Raw genomic sequence first — 17,756 nt, 5'->3', positions numbered from 1 at the left:
GATCTCCTCATTGCACCTCAAAAAAAAAAGGTTGTCACCTGGCACAAAGCCAAGCAATGTGACTGATTCAAAGTGGGCCACACCCTCTGAATGTATAAAGAGATGCAATTAACAAGACAGCACACAAACATCATGTAATTTACAAGAATTGTAATTGTGATCCCTAAATGAAAACATGACCATTGGGCTGAAAACAAAAAACAAAGTAAGCACACAAAAAAGAGATTATAACACCTTTATGTAACCCAACTGTTCCCCTTTGGGCATAGATACAGTATAATGATACACAGGTTACAAGTTGAGGTGTATTCAAACATCTTTATTGAATTACTCATGATCAGACGGCATTAACAGTAGCACCTCTTCAGTTCGCAATAGGGACATCTCTAGACCCCTTTTACTGTCATGAGCCCTAGTACAATTTTATTGATACTGTTAGGTACTTTTTGTCATGGAATATATTTGATTGATTATTCTTGATCTGCAGTCCCGTCTCGATTAGGAGTCTCAGCTGATGGAAGAAAGAAGTGACACAGACACCAGAGCGTATCAGATCCTTCTTCAACGTTTATTGTCCAGCTCATCATTATATATATATATATATATATATATATATATATATATATATATATATATAGACACATCCTCTTGCAGAACAGGAAACAGCTTTACGATTCTGTTTAGTCATTTCACTTGCGGCATGTAATTGTTCTTTTACCAAATCGAAGGCCTGTTTAGTTTTATTAAAGAAACGTGGCTGATTATAATATAATAACATCTGATCCAACACTGTCTAGATATACTTCAGGGTCAATTGAGGCATCACTTTTTAGGTACCTTCGTTTCTGGGTGTTTACCCGTATCTTCATAACAGAAACGTCTTCCTGTAACATTACCATAAAACATAAACCATCAAATGGTGTTGGGGGTGTGATAAAGAGTTCTGAACCATTACCAGAACATACCCACCACACATCTGCCACCCCTCTCATATTGTTAAATGTTTGTGTGGATACACAGATGCTTTGATTTGAGTATATGTGGTTGGCATTGGTTCCCTTCACCTGAGAACAGTATTTGATCAGAAACAATTGTTTTATTGGAGGAAGTTTTGTTACCCGTATCAGAGAATTTGTAACATTCAGTCTTCTTGAACTTGACCCAGGAAACCAGCTTGGGTGGACTGGCACCTGGCACTGGCCAGTTGGTTCATTGGGAATTATCCAGCATAGTTTCGTTAACATGTCCACTGGCCCTGTAAAGTAAATGGTTAAAAGGGCATATTGAATCACAGAAGCACTGTTGTTACATTAGTGCAGGTCCGATTTGTTTTGTCGGTACTGGATAGTGGCGGATTGATTGTATAGGTCAAACATGGAGGCCTCCTATTAATCAGCTCCTCCTGATGAGTTAAGCATGTTGTTGTATTCATTGGCACGGGGATAACATAAGAAATCGCTGTTTGTGATCATTTACCACCAGCAGTGTTGTTCATCCACAACCACCATACATTATTTCTAGGAATTGGAATTACACTTGTGAGTCCTTGCTGATGTGTTGACGCTGAATGGGCGTAGGCAAGAACGACTGCCTGCCATATGCAGAGCGACAGTAGGAATTTTTTCCTGGTTGGGCACTGGCGCTGCATGTTCAGCTCCTCCAGTGGTTTCACCATTCACCCTTGAATCAGTAAGGCCCTCCTCCGGTGCAGGCTTCGTGCAGCTTGCATGGATCCACTGCGGTTCATGGTCAGTCAGCACTCCTGTTCTGGTCACCGCCAGTAAAGTAGTCAGACTCAGGTAATTAGGCTCACCTAACTTGGTTCGTTTCAGACATTTCATCAGGACCTGCTGGTTTGGAACAAATGAATGAGTGGGCTTTTCTGTGGGCATAGGTATAGGTATAGAAAGAGAAATATCACCATTTATGCCATTCAATGTTTTGATCAGAGAATCCACATATTCCTTGATCACCACCTCTGAGTTCAGTCAACACAGCTGGTAGAACATCAACCCATGTTCTTCCGGTTTCGGTGCAGGCTTTGTTTAAGCATATTTTTAATATCCGATTTGTCAGTTCAACCACGCCTGCCGACTGTGGGTGATACGGTATGTTGAAATGTAAATTTATGTTCAATTCCTTCGAGTAGTTGTGTAACTTTGGATTTTTTGCAATTTTACAGGCAACTGTGCTGCTCTCAATTATTCTGAAACCAGGTTATGATGTGATATGGGTTTGCATTCATCTGTCTTGAAATCTCTTTCCTCCCACATTCAAGCAAAATCATGTACCGCCCCATAAGCATACTTTGAGTCTTTGCCTTTATACATTTATTTACCTTTAGCCAATTGGCATGCTCTGAACAATGGAAACTACTCAGCAGCTTGTGCAGATTTATATGGGAGTGCATAAGCTTCAATAAATCGATTCAGAAGTTCCGTTACAGCATAAACACTCCGTATACAGAACCAGTTGGCTTGGAACAGGACACGTCAATTTACCAATGGTCCCCCTCCTCCAGGGCAGATGATGAAACATCCGGCCTGCAGGAAGTACATGTTTTCAGCCGATCGAGGCAATCATGTTAATCGTTGTAAAATTCACCTTTAGTTAGCAATTTGTGTAATGATGAAGTCGGGCCATGTACAACGGTTGTTGGTTTCACAGTCAGATTAGCAGTAGCCATTAAAATAGCTTCATACCCCGATTGACATTGTGCTGTCTTGTGTTGTGTGGTATCGTTGTGCATGATTGCTCCTACCTGGTGAGAGATGTGCATGACCAATGGATGTGATAGAACAATGCGTTCTGCATGTTGTACCATCAACGCCGCTGCAGCCAATGCTTGCAAATGTGCAGGGAGGCCTTTGGCTACTGCATCTATCATTTTTGACAAGTATGCCACTGGTCTATATGTTCCACCATGGGAATGAGCGAGGATCGCTGCTGCTGTGCCTGCCGCCTCGTGCATGTAGAGATGAAATAGTTCATCATAATTCGGTAAGCCTAGTGCAGGTGGAGAGCTGAGGCCGTTTCGTAGATGTTTAAAAGCCATGTCCATTTCAGCAGTCCACTTGATAGGTTCCTCAGCTCTTGAGAATGTTGCTTCTCTCAGTATTTTGTCATATAAAGAGCAGTTTGGCACCCATGCTCGACAGTAGTTCACTAAACTGTTCCTTTCTGTAGCTCATGACCCTGATAGTTAACTTTCAGTTTCACCCATTGTAGCTTGTCTTTGGAAGCCTTGAAACCCGCGTGATTGAGCATGTTGCAAACAATCATCGATGCTATTGTACAGGACTCAGCATCGGGATGGGTACCAAGATATCATCAGCATATTGTAGCAGACAGGTCTGTGGTGGCAGCTTTGTGTCTTTGAGGGTAGTGTGCACTACAGCAGAGAACACAGCAGATGAGCCTCTAAATTCCTGGGCCATCCTGGTCCAAGTGTACTGTTGGACTCCATTTGTGAATGCGAACAGGGGCTGCGTAGTGGGTGCGACGAAGAAGACAGAACACAAATAAATAACAGTAAAATGAGTGTGGTCTGCTGGAATTTAGTTAATGGTAGTGCACATATCCGACACCATAATAGAGCATTCATAGCAATGCACTGTTAATGAACTTTTAGTTGCACCAGTATCGACGAGAAAGGTATACGGTTTGTGGTCAACATTTAACAATAAAAAAGGCAGTGCCGAGTTATCGAAACACAGCATTGATGCTAATGCAAAAGTGCAGGACTCAGTGCTCTGTGGGCTTCCTTAGCGGGGTGTCCATTCTGTTGGGTATTGAGGTGTGGAACGGTTGTTTGGGCCATTTTCTCGCAGTGGGTCAGAGCGGACTCCCTGCTGTCTGTCATGTCGGTCATGCCACTGTGGTTCTCTCTGGTCTCTCATTCATTTACAACAATCTGAGATGTCCTTGCTTTCTGCAGTAATGTCATGTCCGAGATTCATACGCTCGGGGCGCATTTTGTGGCGTAAATTGAGCCATTGTTGGCGCCGTTTTGGAGGAGGTACGCTGACAGCCCTTGAAGGCCCCAGCGGTGGACAGCTCACGAAGTTGCCATCCGAATTCGGAAATTGTCATCCCGGTCAAACCAGCTGTTGTGTTACGAAATAATCAAGTGGGATCAGGGTCCATGTTGTTTAAGAAGGTGTTTATAAATAGGATTGCTTGGTCATCGTCAGCTGAAAGGGATGATTCATCGATCCACAAAGCCTTAAACCGAGCAAAGAATGCCACTGGACCTTTGTCCCTTTGTTTTTTCGTATTAGCCGGATATGTTATATCTTGTCTGGATGCGGCCATGCCCTGCAGGAATTTGAGGAGGTCTCTAAAAAAACATCGGTAATACATCATCATCTCCCCATGCCCAGTCTATGTTTGTTCCCTTAAAGCCTTTTCCTGACCTGGTTTTTCCTTCCTCTACTCATGGCTGGTCGAATTTCGAGTCCAGCAAAGGCACTTTGTCCACTAACCCTGTTTCAGTTATATCTGGAGATAATGTTTTGGACAAGATGAATCGATAATCGCATTCTGGCAATTGACTGTATGTCGTGAGTTTCTTTAAAATATTCACGTATTGTAGGGGATGATTTAACTGGGTCGGGTAACTCTTTGCATATAGCCAGCACCTCTGACATTGCTTGTGGAATGATTTTATATCCGTCTGGGCACTGGATAAAAGGAAATGCCGCTGTTGTAACTTCGCTCATGTCTTTGACTATGGCCGCGGCTGCAGCGAATGTGTTGCCTTTAAATGGTTTTAAGTCTGGATATAATAGTGTGCATGGTGTCGTTGGGGTACTAGGGGTTAAGGGGCTGTTCACGACAATATCATATTTAGGCGGTTGTTCTGACACAGAGGCAGCAACGTGCATTTGATTGGCCTCTTTTCGTTCAGGACCTTGGTCCCAGAGTGGTTTCATTTTCTTCACACCTCATATGACTCTTTCATGTACTTATAATCCCACTGAGGGTCCCCCCACACTCTTTTAACCATAGATTTGGATTCGCTCATGAATTGATCACTAAATGGGCCATCTCTAGGATATGAATCTGTATTCTCTGTCTTTTCCTCAATACAATTCCGTCCCCTTATTCACACCAGAATTAGGATCAATTTTAAACTGCTGCAGCGGTGATGAGTTAAAACCTCCTTCCTATTTTTAATAGGGCAATATTGTCTCTATGAAGAGGCCCCCGCATGCAGAGTTATTAATGATATCAAGCCAAATTAAACTACGTAATCTTCAATCTTTCATCAGACAGGTTAATAATTGATAATAAATCAGTCTTACCTGTCTGGAGAGATCCCGGACAAGCCCCCAGTTTTGTTAGGTACTTTTTGTCATGCAATATTTTTGATTGATTATTCTTGATCTGCAGTCCTGGTCTCGATTAGAAGCCTCAGCTGAGGGAAGAAAGAAGTGACACAGACACCAGAGTGTATCAGATCTTTCTTCAACGTTTGTTGTCCAGCTCATCATTATATATGTTTGAGCTATGTGTGATACATGAGAGTACAGAAACAGGAAATACATTCCTATAGACACATCCTCTTGCAGAACAAGAAACAGCTTGCAACTGTGTCTTGTAATAACAAAGCTGTACTAACAAAAGAAGTTGTTGAGAGGCCTTTATTATTTTACAGATAGAGATTACCATATGCAGATATGAAGAGAATGCTTTCCTGTTCATTTTATGTGATAATTTACATTATTTAAAACATGTAGGTTGATTGTGATGCCAGTTGAAGTGAACGATTTCTAAGTAGGGATCTATCCATTCACCGCTCGTGCTTTTCCGTTGTTTTCCTTGTGTAGCGAACCCTAATTTGCAGAGATGTTATTACTAGCCGACTCAAGTGAAGAGAAAGACTGAAAGCTAAACTGTGTGTTAATGAGTAGCTATTTGTGTTTCATTGAATGAGTTGTTCATGGATATGCATTTTCCTCTCTTGCTTCTATCACAAACAATGTGATTTATTCATAAGTGCAAGCTATTTGTTGTAACTTGGGGAGCTACTGGCTCGATTGATTTCTCACTGAAACGTTAGATTTGAATGAGATGTGTACGTTGTCTGAAGAAAAACTTTGGTGCTGCCTGCCATGGCTAAACACATCACCACAATGTCCTTTCAAAGGCCTCAGTACACTGTCTTAAGTCGAAACAACCCACCCCCATGTCTTTACAGTGTTCTTGTGCTGAGATATGGTGTGTCTGTATGGTTTATAAGGTGCTCTTGATAGTTGCTAGGCAGTTGCCAGGGTCATATTGAAAAGCTGCTTGCTAGCCTGAGTTAAAAGTGCCCAACCCCATGTCTCTATGATAATTCTGGTGCTGAGAAATAGGTGTTGCTACACGGTTGCTAGTGTGCTCTTGAATATTACTAGGGTGTAGGCTGATTCTTAATGGCTGCTTGTGAGTCAAAAGAGCAATCTGATTATTGATTACATAGTTTCTGCCAAAATACCATAATTACTGAAATTATTATTACTAGGCCTTAAGCTTTACATTCATATGGTAAGACTTTCAAACTGTGTAAGAAACTTACAGAATCTTTGTCTTATGAATAATACCTTGTTACGGCAGTGTTATTGTAGAGACAATACCTGTAAATAAAAGCAGTTGCCTTTTTACATGTATGTAGGAGCAACAAAATATGATGCTTTGAGGTGATATATTTTCCAGTTAAAACATTATATATATATATATATATATATACAATTTGATAATGTGTTTGTATTCATGTTCAAGTGTTTTTAAATGTATAAGTTTTAAGTCTTTGAAAAAAGATTTGTCATAAAAGTGTATAAATAAACGGATATAGAAATACAGTATATTGTACAGTGTTGTATTAGTTTGGGTCCCAGGTAAACACAACATTTCTTATTTAAGAACTCCTGCCTTAAATGCATCTTTAGAAACTTTATATTGCATCTATTAGATCTTCAAGTTGAAAATGTGAAAGCATTTAATGATAATTATATTAATAATAAAATATTTTACATTGTTACATTTAAAATATTGTTAAACTTTGATTATTTCTATATGAACTTGTCTTCCAAATTAAATATGTTCATGTAGTTTTTCATATTTTTGGGGTGTAAATTAATTACGTATAACTGACGGGTGTTATGATCAGTGGAGTTGAGTTTTTACCTTTATCATTAAGACCTGGACTGAAGAATGGAAAGAGTGTTTGAGTGAAATACTGACCAGTGAAAGAGTAGATATGAGAGCTGGACTCCACATCATAAAAGGAGACCAGACCCTCTTCATAATCCACAAACACACCAACTTTCTGTGGCTTCACTCTCAAACAAAGAGAGACCAGAGTATTATCACAGGCTTTATATTCATTCTCATTCCTCAACCTCACAGTCCAGAATCCATTCAGTGGAGTCAGATCGATCTCTCCCTTCCTGTTAATGGATTCTCTGACAACTCCTATATCCCACTTACTCTTTCCCTTCACCTGCACCTCAAAATAAAATTTGCCTGAACTGAATCCCTTCTTTCCCAGAACATCTGCATATAGTTCAAATCTCTCTGGTTTATCTGGACGTTTTTGTCTAATGTCTCCATCTCTCACTTGTTTTCCATCATCAGACAGGATGAGACCAGGATGAGCTGTATCAGGATCCAGAGTCACATCCACTGAGAGAGATCAGAGAATATCAGTCACTTCAGAATACAAACATGTTGATATATGTGATATTAAATACAGGATATAATGAAAGTGTAGTGCATTAAGTCAGCTGTCAGTATATAAATGTAAAGTATTGTAAGTGTATATGAGAGAACAGTGAAGATCACACACTGTACCTGCATACTGCTGCATCCGCCTCAATACTGTCAACACAAATCACAAGAAAACATCATCAGCTGTTTATAGAAAATAAAATAAAACTACAATGCATTTGATATTCACTTACCATTTTGATCTAGAGTCTCATCTAGAGTGTTCTTGAGTCGAGTCAGAACTGTATTCAGAGTGTCCACATTCACGTGAGTGTCAATACTGATCTCAGTCCAGTTCTTAGTGTTTTTAGGCCTGTACAAGGACGAGTAAATCTACAGCAGGAGAGAGGAGAAATCCATCAGCATGAGGAGTGTTTTCTAATCATTCTCATTGATGATAGAGATGGACACTGACCTGTAGGAGATCAAGATTATCTTTAGTGTGTGAGATCTGCGCCAGCTCAGAGTTTCTCCTCTTTAGCTCATTGATCTCCTGCTCCAGCTCTTTAATGAGATCTTCAGCCTGTTTCTCTGCTGCTTTCTGCTTCTCCTCCAACATCTCAACAACTTCAGTCTGACATCTCTCAATGGAGCGGATCAGAGCCGTGAACATCTCAACACTGGATGACTTCTCTTCTTCTGTGTTTCTCTGATGAGATCAAGTCACAGTTTAAATGGATTTAATTCAGCACCTTTATTTATAAAGAAGATTGAAACTAAATTTGACTCACATTTCTCATCTCTACAGAGTGTTGGATGTCTTGAATCTTCTTCATTCTGTCCTGGATCATCTGCTGCACGTCTGTCTGTGTCTTTACCAGCTGATTCTACAGACAGAGAACAACACAGACACATTTCATCACTCAACAGCTTTTCCATCTCCAAAATAATTATTGACTGAATATCAGTAACTCTTGCCTTCTTCTCTGCACTCTCGTCCTCTATAGGAACAGTGTTGTGAGTCTTGTGGTCTCCTTCAGTGCAGGACAAACACACACACATCTGATCATCTCTGCAGAACAGCTCCAGAGGTCTCTCGTGTTTCTGGCATATATAATCCTCCAGATTCTCCACAGCGTTCATCAGTTTGTGTTTCTTCAGACCCGGAACTCTCCGATGAGGCTCCAGGTGAGTTTCACAGTAAGAGCTTTGACATGTCAGACAAGACTTCGCGGCTTTCTGCTTTCTTTCATCACAGATGTCACAGAGAACTTCAGATTTACCCAAATTCAACTTTTGCTTTTCCTTAAAGTGTTGCACAACCTCTCTAAGTGTTGTATTAATCTCCAGATCGGGTCTTTTGCTGAATGTTTCTTTACATAACGGACAGTTGCAGTCCTGAGCGTTTTTCCAGCAGTCATTCAGGCAGGTCTTGCAGAAGTTGTGTCCACATGGAGTTGTGACCGGATCAGTGAACACATCCAGACAGATTGAACACTGAAGCTCCTCATTTAGTGCACTACTGGAGGACGACACGACTGGAAATACAGAGTGAAAACATATCAACATTTCTGAATTGTACCATTTTTATTAAATTATTTTAAAATGCTCCAGGTTGGGAATGAGGTTTTGCCCCAAGTGAAGGAGTTGAAGTACCTCGGGGTCTTGTTCACGAGTGAGGGGACAATGGAGCGGGAGGTTGGCCGGAGAATCGGGGCAGCGGGGGCGGTATTGCATTCGCTCTATCGCACCGTTGTCATGAAAAGAGAGCTGAGCCGAAAGGCAAAGCTCTCGATCTACCGGTCAATTTTTGTTCCTACCCTCACCTATGGTCATGAAGGCTGGGTCATGACCGAAAGAACTAGGTCGCGAGTACAAGCGGCCAAAATGGGCTTCCTCAGAAGGGTGGCGGGCTTCTCCCTTAGCGATAGGGTGAGGAGCTCAGTCATCCGTGAGGAGCTCGGAGTAGAGCCGCTGCTCCTTTGTGTCGAAAGGAGTCAGTTGAGGTGGTTTGGGCATCTGGTAAGGATGCCCCCTGGCCGCCTCCCTAGGGAGGTGTTTCAGGCACGTCCAGCTGGGAGGAGGCCTCGGGGAAGACCCAGGACTAGGTGGAGAGATTACATCTCCACACTGGCCTGGGAACGCCTCGGGTCCCCCAGTCAGAGCTGGTTAATGTGGCTCGGGATAGGGAAGTTTGGGGCCCCCTGCTGGAGCAGCTGCCCCCGCGACCCGACTTCGGATAAGCGGTTGAAGATGGATGGATGGATGGATGGATATTTTAAAATGATTATATAGCATATGAAGAATGTTATTGTCAAGAAAGAAAAATGTCTCAAAGAAAGAACTAAGAAGAGAGGTGCATTACTTAATGTTGATTATGATATTTATTAATTAATTATTTATTTCTTTTCTATGTTACTGACTTACTTGGAGGTTCATTCAAACTGTTTCTCCTTGTTGGATTTTGTTTTGGTGGTGTTGAAGATTCTGCCATTGCTCTTCCTCTCTTTAATCCTGTTTAGGACACAACACTCCAACATCTCATTTCACAGCATGAAACATGACCAAAGTGTGTTAAATATTAAAGATGACCTTCTCAAGAGGACATTCAGTTCACTTCTGAGTGTCTGTAATCCAAAGTACTAAATGTTGAAGTTTAAAGCTGATTTCAGTACTTAGTGTGCAGTATTCTGTTAGCAGTATGCTAGTACACCATTCTGATCATGTACAGAACATCTACAGCACCTCTTACAGTACAGACAATTCACATACAGGGAAATGTTATTGGACAGAACAAATTGTCTTCCTAGTTTCCCTTCAATAGTTTTCCTAAACAGTAAAAGGTGAAACATTTTCACTGCACGTGTTCATTCTGTCTGCAGTTCAACTACTTCCTGTTTCTGACACCTTCAAGTTATCTGACAACATGACAGACACATTAAACTTTGCTTCATAACCGATTAAATTATGTACTTTTAATAACGTTCTGATAACAATTCAGTAAAGTAGTTCATGTTATTAACTCATGGTTAAATCTGGTTTTGTGTAACTTTATTCCAGTGTGACACAAACTCCTCTGAATCAGACCACTAACTTTAGAAACCTGTTCAGGGAAATTTCTCTTATATTTCTATGATCACTTACCTGTGAGTGAGTATCAGTTGTGAACTCTTAATTTTACCACGTATATTGAATAAATATGAATAAATATTCCGCCTTTTTAAAGAGAGAAAACGTTTAAAGTCTTCCTGTTTAAATCAGTTTCACTTTCACTGAGCTGCAGTGATGTCATAGCTCCGCCCCGATCTTCTTTAGATTCATTCCTATTGGCTGTTTTGTGTGTCTGTATTAACACAGGTGTGTTTTAAAGGTCATTTGTCAGTTTGCCAACAATACAGATTTTCCATATTTAATCCATATCTCATATTTCATATGTGTCTATTCAAGGAGTCTTCAACCTTAATTTTTTTGTACAGCCATAAATGTAATGATTCAGATTCATCTTAACAGTTCTTTAAAGTAAGAAATATCAGTAACACTTTATAATACTGTATCTTAATTAATGCATAACTAATAAGGAATTACTGCAGAACTAATAGGTAATTCTTCATTAACACTTAAGTCACTACTATTAACTACTAAGGAAGATGTGTTAACTAATCAGTATGTAATAGCATTTTATAGTTGTGTTAAGTAACAATTAGCTAATCAATAACTATTTAATTCAGTCATGCCTCATAATGAACTACTTTTAATTATCTACTAATACAGCTTCAGGAGAAATAACTATTAAGTAACTACTAATCAACAGTCGATTAATTATAATTAATTACAATAATATAATAAAAATTAGCCATTACATTATTCAGGTTGTGGCCCTTTCTTCTTCCTTACTTCTATTGTTATTATTACTATGGAAATGCAATAAGCATTTCGTGGAATTACTACACTCCCAAAATGAGTCATTACAGTGAATTTAGTAGTTTTGGCCTGTATGGTCAATTGCTTTGTGAGTGTGGTCTGTAACCAGAAATCAACTATGGAATGGAACCCCATCCCCACTATAAGTGACTAGCCCACTTACCTCAGGCAGCTTTATGATTTATATTACATTTGGGTAAATGATTCCTGTATGTAAGGCAATGACTGAGGGGAAGGGAACATACAGGGAACCCATGAGTAATTAATACAGAATTACCACATAATTATGAGGGAATTACTTACAACCTGGAACAGTATTCTAAAGCGAAAATACAGGGAACCCCATTAATGAATGATTATCTGGTACAGAACTGTAATTCCACATTACAAGATGACAAATTATAAGTGTTGATAACATGCTTTCAATATTTTTTTACATTTTATTTCCACACTAGAAAACAAACAGAAAGTGAACACTGTAATAAAGAAAGCATTGTTTTAATTCAAAACTTTTACATCAAATGACCAAAAACTGACCAAACAACAACAGATAAAACTTCAAGAAATAAAATAAATGTCTTCGCACTCACAAGACCTGAACCTGAACACTGAGCAATGTTTCTCTGACACAGGTGTGTATTAAATCAAGTTACTTTATTTTTTTTGACAAAGGTCAATTGTCCCTTTTTTTGGACAATGACACTTCAAAGTGGCTCCTTCATGCACATTTCTTTGCATTGTTCTGCAAACTGTGACAGTTTCTGGCCTCTATGGAACGTTTCGCGCAAGGTCTTGTAGGCTTCAACATCACAAGCCTCTAGCTCAGCTATTGCTGCAGTATCTACAAATGTTTTGCGGTCCACCCCACACTTGTGGTACGCCAGCATTTTGGGGATTCCCTGTTCCAGGTACTGCAGGACCTTTCTGTATCTTTGTGTTGCATGCTCTGGTAGAAACACTGGGAGAGGAAAAAGGTGCATGATTAGTAACTCAATAAGACTATCGTCTGTTGTGACAACATCAATCACAGAGAGTTCACAGCCACATATGGTACGACCCCCATTAGGTCCTGATCTCATCATTATTGAGTCTGGGATTACATGAACAAAGTTGGTTACACCGAATATTCATTTAGCTTTCTATGATGTTAATTGAGATGTGAAAACTATTTATGGCATTGGTTTTGATAACGTATCTCTAGACAACATTTTTTCTAAGACTGTTCCCAGAACTTTAGGACACCATTATGACAATGACAACATAAATCTTCTGCTTTTTTACATTTTGTGTTTTGCTTTCTTCTCTGATTTTTCCTTATGTTTCCTCGATTTGTGGGGTGAAGAGGAAACAGATGAATCAGAGGTGGAATAAGATACAGATTCATCGGAAAAGGATGAAGAATCAACTTTTTTTTCTTTTCGCCTTCTTGTTTTCTTCATGCAGGCCGTCTACTTCATCGGAAGAGTCAGTGTTAACAATCAAACTTGGGGTTTTGGAGGAAGCTCCTTGCATCTCATCCTTTGTTGACAACACTGATAAAAAATACAAACAAAACTACATTTCATTTCATTTGAATTATTTGGCAACCTACACATGTGAGCTACTACATTGATTAGCACAAACCAATGCATTGTGACAAAACTTGTGTGCTTGTAAATTGTTTACCAATTTAAATACTCTTACAATTTAAAATAATTACTTAGCATATATAAATCTTCAAAATACAGCACAGAAAAATAATATAAAGACGATTTTATTAATGTAGTAGATGCTTTTATCCAAATAAACTTAGAATTGAAGAAACAAACACACCAAAATTATCCTTATTAAGCAACACAAAATTGCTGATGTTCTGTTGAAACAAAAGCCAAAGTTGATTGGTTTTATTAATTCATTTTCTCGATGTTGTGATAATATGAAAAGTTACAGAACTCAATATGTTCCACTGCCCAAAAAGAGCATTTCATGTTTTCACCCTACAAAAACAACTAGTTTTAAAACGCAGAAATGTATATATTTAAGTAATGCGTGTAATCGAAGTAATGTTTACCACAGTTTTCACTTTACTCATTAAACTGGTAACCGAGGTTTACCAGGACTATTCACTAGCAGAAAACGTCTCTGGTTACTTGACTGTAACCCCTGTTCCCTGATAAAAAGGGAACGAGCTGATTTTAGCGCTTTGGGAACAGCTTTAGGTGTGACCAGCTGTGAATATGTGCGCAACACGTCAATGAAATTGACTAGAATTTATAGCGTCTGCTGGTGACATCAATTGAATGCACCTGTAGCAGGGCTATAAATAGATGCGTCACAGGTGCATCGTCAGTTATTTGTCTGAAGTGCAGTCCTGGGGCATCCCAGTGCGGCAATGAAGCGCAGCATCTCGTTCTATGACGTTAACTGTTGGACAAAACAGCGCAAGCGCATAAACACAGCGCGCAAGTGAATCACAACAGTGTGAGCACCATGACACAGATCGCATGTAAAATGTAAACCTGCAGAACTTGCAAAGCACAAACTCGAGCACAAAAAATATGATTGTGCACACAAATTAACAACTCGCGAGCAGAAATAACAATACCGCGAGTAATGAAGTCCCACGCGCGTACAGATATACACAAGCGCGAGTTATTATCTGCACACATGCGCAGCTGAATTCTTTACGAACACAAGTCGGCGTGGCCCAATAGACCCTTTTACAGCCCACGTGATCAAATAGTTGCGCGCGCATTTTGGCAACGGAAGTGGTGTTGTTTCCCCACTGGCTCTAACGTGTTAGCAACTCCGAAAGTGTATCAAAACGGTTTCCCAGCATCAAAATGTCTGGTTGTTATGTTTACGGTTGCACTAATCGATATTCCACCAAGGGGCTTAAGTTTTAGAGGATTCTGACAGGATCACGGCCGTTGCAGAAGAACCGGCGGCGCCTGTGGCTGCAGGCGATTAAACGTGTTGATTGGAGCGAGGACATAATAAAAAATGCTTGCGTCTGCAGCGCCCACTTCATATCAGGTAAGTTTATCTATGTACTCTTGAGTTTAATGGAAAGCATGGTTTACATTATTGATTGTCTGTAGCCTACGGTGTAGTTTTTTTTTGTTTTTTTTCTACGGTGTAGTTTATCAATGCAGCTGAAGTTTGATGACCACATGCAGCTAGTACAATAAGCTGGTGTTGGATTTGGCTAGTAAACAAACTGTGTGTGTGTTATTTGCCGATGAAGCATTACTGGACTCTAGTAATCCTCGTTTACATTAGTGATTGTCTGTACGATGTAGAATAATATTCAAATGCAGATAAAGTTTGATAAACTGGCGGTAGATTTGGCTAGAAAACAAACGTGTGTGTGTGTTTTATTTGAAGGTGAGGCGTCATTGGACTCTAGTTGTCCTGATTTTGTGCCTTCTGTGTTTGTGTACACAAAACCGAGCCAGAACCCCGAAGCAAAGTTGGAGAGGTAAGAATATTTAATTTCCCCCTCTGTTCTATTTAGTTTGTTTTTCTCTCTTGCATAACTGTACATTTCTGCTGTTTTTATTGTAGGTACCATAGGAAAAGGAGGAGAGATGATAGACCTATAACGGCAGCAAATCTATGTGTTTCTTCTAAAACTCTGAAACAAGAATGCAGCATGGATCATTGTCCAGGTATGAATATATTTCATCTTAACTGATTGATTGTCAGGGTGTGTGTGTGCTCCTGCCAGGCATACTGCTCTAATTGCATATCTGTATATGAGTACACAGGCCCCTGGATGAGTCAAATGCAGATGAAAAATCTCGCCCTGTGATCAATAAAGTATCTTCTCTTCTATCATGGAAAAGTTTTGAAAAATCATTGCTAAAATGTGTGAGAACCCCCAATTGTGAAATTGTCTGCATTGGTTGCAGCACATGCTAATTTTTCACTTTTCTTTATTAAAGCTGAAGACGACATCCCAGTTACAAAGAGGGAATATGATGACCTGAACCAGAGACACTGTCAGCTTCAGGAGGACTATGTACACCTGTGTCAGAAGTATGAGGCACTACAAGCAGAAAATGTAAAGCAGAAAGAGGAGCTGCAGAAATCTACATTTTCCTACACAACTGTCAAGTGCAACATTGGACAATTGTTTTTTCTCACCGGACTGACCTCCGTGCTCTTTGAGTGGCTAGTTACAAAAATAACAGGCAGCTTAGAAAGAATTATCCAAAAACTTACACTAGAAGACCACCTGTTGGTTATATTGATGAAATTAAGGTTGGGTCTATGTAATACTGACTTGGCATATAGATTTAAATTATCAAAAACCACGATTTCAAATATTTTGTGGAGCTGGGTCCCTGGTATGGCCTTGGTCCTTAAGCCACTCATTAAATGGCCAAGTAAGGGCATAATACTTAAAAATATGCCAAAAACATTCAAGCGGAACTTAAAAACTGCCGGTGCATAATAGACTGCACAGAAATTTTCATAGCTAGACCCAGTAATCTGACTGCTAGGGCCCAGACATGGTCAAATTATAAACACAACAACACAATTAAATATATAATCGGCATCACTCCAGCTGGTGCAATTTCATTTCTATCTCCTGGGTGGGGTGGACGGGTTTCAGACAAGCAGATCACAAAAGAGTCAGGTTTCTTAGAACTTTTGGAGCCTGGGGATGAGGTTTTAGCCAACAGGGGATTTCTCATCAGAGACGAGCTTGCAGCTTATGGTGCATCCTTGCATCTCATCCTTTGTTGACAACACTGATAAAAAATACAAACAAAACTACATTTCATTTCATTTGAATTATTTGGCAACCTACACATGTGAGCTACTACATTGATTAGCACAAACCAATGCATTGTGACAAAACTTGTGTGCTTGTAAATTGTTTACCAGTTTAAATACTCTTACAATTTAAAATAATTACTTAGCATATATAAATCTTCAAAATACAGCACAGAAAAATAATATAAAGACGATTTTATTAATGTAGTAGATGCTTTTATCCAAATAAACTTAGAATTGAAGAAACAAACACACCAAAATTATCCTTATTAAGCAACACAAAATTGCTGATGTTCTGTTGAAACAAAAGCCAAAGTTGATTGGTTTTATTAATTCATTTTCTCGATGTTGTGATAATATGAAAAGTTACAGAACTCAATATGTTCCACTGCCCAAAAAGAGCATTTCATGTTTTCACCCTACAAAAACAACTAGTTTTAAAACGCAGAAATGTATATATTTAAGTAATGCGTGTAATCGAAGTAATGTTTACCACAGTTTTCACTTTACTCATTAAACTGGTAACCGATTGTGATTGTCTGTACGATGTAGAATAATATTCAAATGCAGATAAAGTTTGATAAACTGGCGGTAGATTTGGCTAGAAAACAAACGTGTGTGTGTGTTTTATTTGAAGGTGAGGCGTCATTGGACTCTAGTAGTCCTGATTTTGTGCCTTCTGTGTTTGTGTACACAAAACCGAGCCAGAACCCCGAAGCAAAGTTGGAGAGGTAAGAATATTTAATTTCCCCCTCTGTTCTATTTAGTTTGTTTTTCTCTCTTGCATAACTGTACATTTCTGCTGTTTTTATTGTAGGTACCATAGGAAAAGGAGGAGAGATGATAGACCTATAACGGCAGCAAATCTATGTGTTTCTTCTAAAACTCTGAAACAAGAATGCAGCATGGATCATTGTCCAGGTATGAATATATTTCATCTTAACTGATTGATTGTCAGGGTGTGTGTGTGCTCCTGCCAGGCATACTGCTCTAATTGCATATCTGTATATGAGTACACAGGCCCCTGGATGAGTCAAATGCAGATGAAAAATCTCGCCCTGTGATCAATAAAGTATCTTCTCTTCTATCATGGAAAAGTTTTGAAAAATCATTGCTAAAATGTGTGAGAACCCCCAATTGTGAAATTGTCTGCATTGGTTGCAGAACATGCTAATTTTTCACTTTTCTTTATTAAAGCTGAAGACGACATCCCAGTTACAAAGAGGGAATATGATGACCTGAACCAGAGACACTGTCAGCTTCAGGAGGACTATGTACACCTGTGTCAGAAGTTTGAGGCACTACAAGCAGAAAATGTAAAGCAGAAAGAGGAGCTGCAGAAATCTACATTTTCCTACACAACTGTCAAGTGCAACATT

At 39.5% G+C, this 17,756-nt stretch overlaps 1 protein-coding gene across 1 annotated transcript; it reads right to left on the bottom strand.

Moving 5' to 3' along the window:
• Window positions 1-1,856: 1,856 nt before the first annotated feature.
• Window positions 1,857-10,985, bottom strand: LOC127618585 (E3 ubiquitin-protein ligase TRIM39-like). Its single transcript, XM_052091136.1, has 8 exons — window positions 10,837-10,985; window positions 10,120-10,206; window positions 8,671-9,230; window positions 8,484-8,579; window positions 8,168-8,401; window positions 7,947-8,085; window positions 7,837-7,863; window positions 1,857-7,668 (listed from the first exon to the last, which is right to left on the bottom strand). The coding sequence occupies exons 2-8, from the start codon at window positions 10,184-10,186 to the stop codon at window positions 7,124-7,126; spliced, it is 1,668 nt and encodes a 555-aa protein (XP_051947096.1). The 5' UTR covers window positions 10,187-10,206; window positions 10,837-10,985; the 3' UTR covers window positions 1,857-7,123.
• Window positions 10,986-17,756: the final 6,771 nt, after the last annotated feature.

This window comes from Xyrauchen texanus, chromosome 25 (assembly GCF_025860055.1).
Source record: "Xyrauchen texanus isolate HMW12.3.18 chromosome 25, RBS_HiC_50CHRs, whole genome shotgun sequence".
In the NCBI taxonomy this organism is placed as follows: Eukaryota; Metazoa; Chordata; class Actinopteri; order Cypriniformes; family Catostomidae; genus Xyrauchen; species Xyrauchen texanus.
Note: the sequence above shows the minus strand (reverse complement) of the source record. Positions and strands in the feature narration are given on the sequence as shown.

Bases quoted from the DNA above. Each gene is read 5' to 3' on its own strand.
- LOC127618585 (XM_052091136.1), bottom strand. From the start codon at position 10,186: ATGGCAGAATCTTCAACACCACCAAAACAAAATCCAACAAGGAGAAAC. The intron at 8,402-8,483 runs GTGAGTCAAATT...TGATCTCATCAG, and splicing joins ACTCTGTAGAGATGAGAAAT to AGAAACACAGAAGAAGAGAA. The intron at 8,086-8,167 runs GTCAGTGTCCAT...CTCCTGCTGTAG, and splicing joins ATAATCTTGATCTCCTACAG to ATTTACTCGTCCTTGTACAG.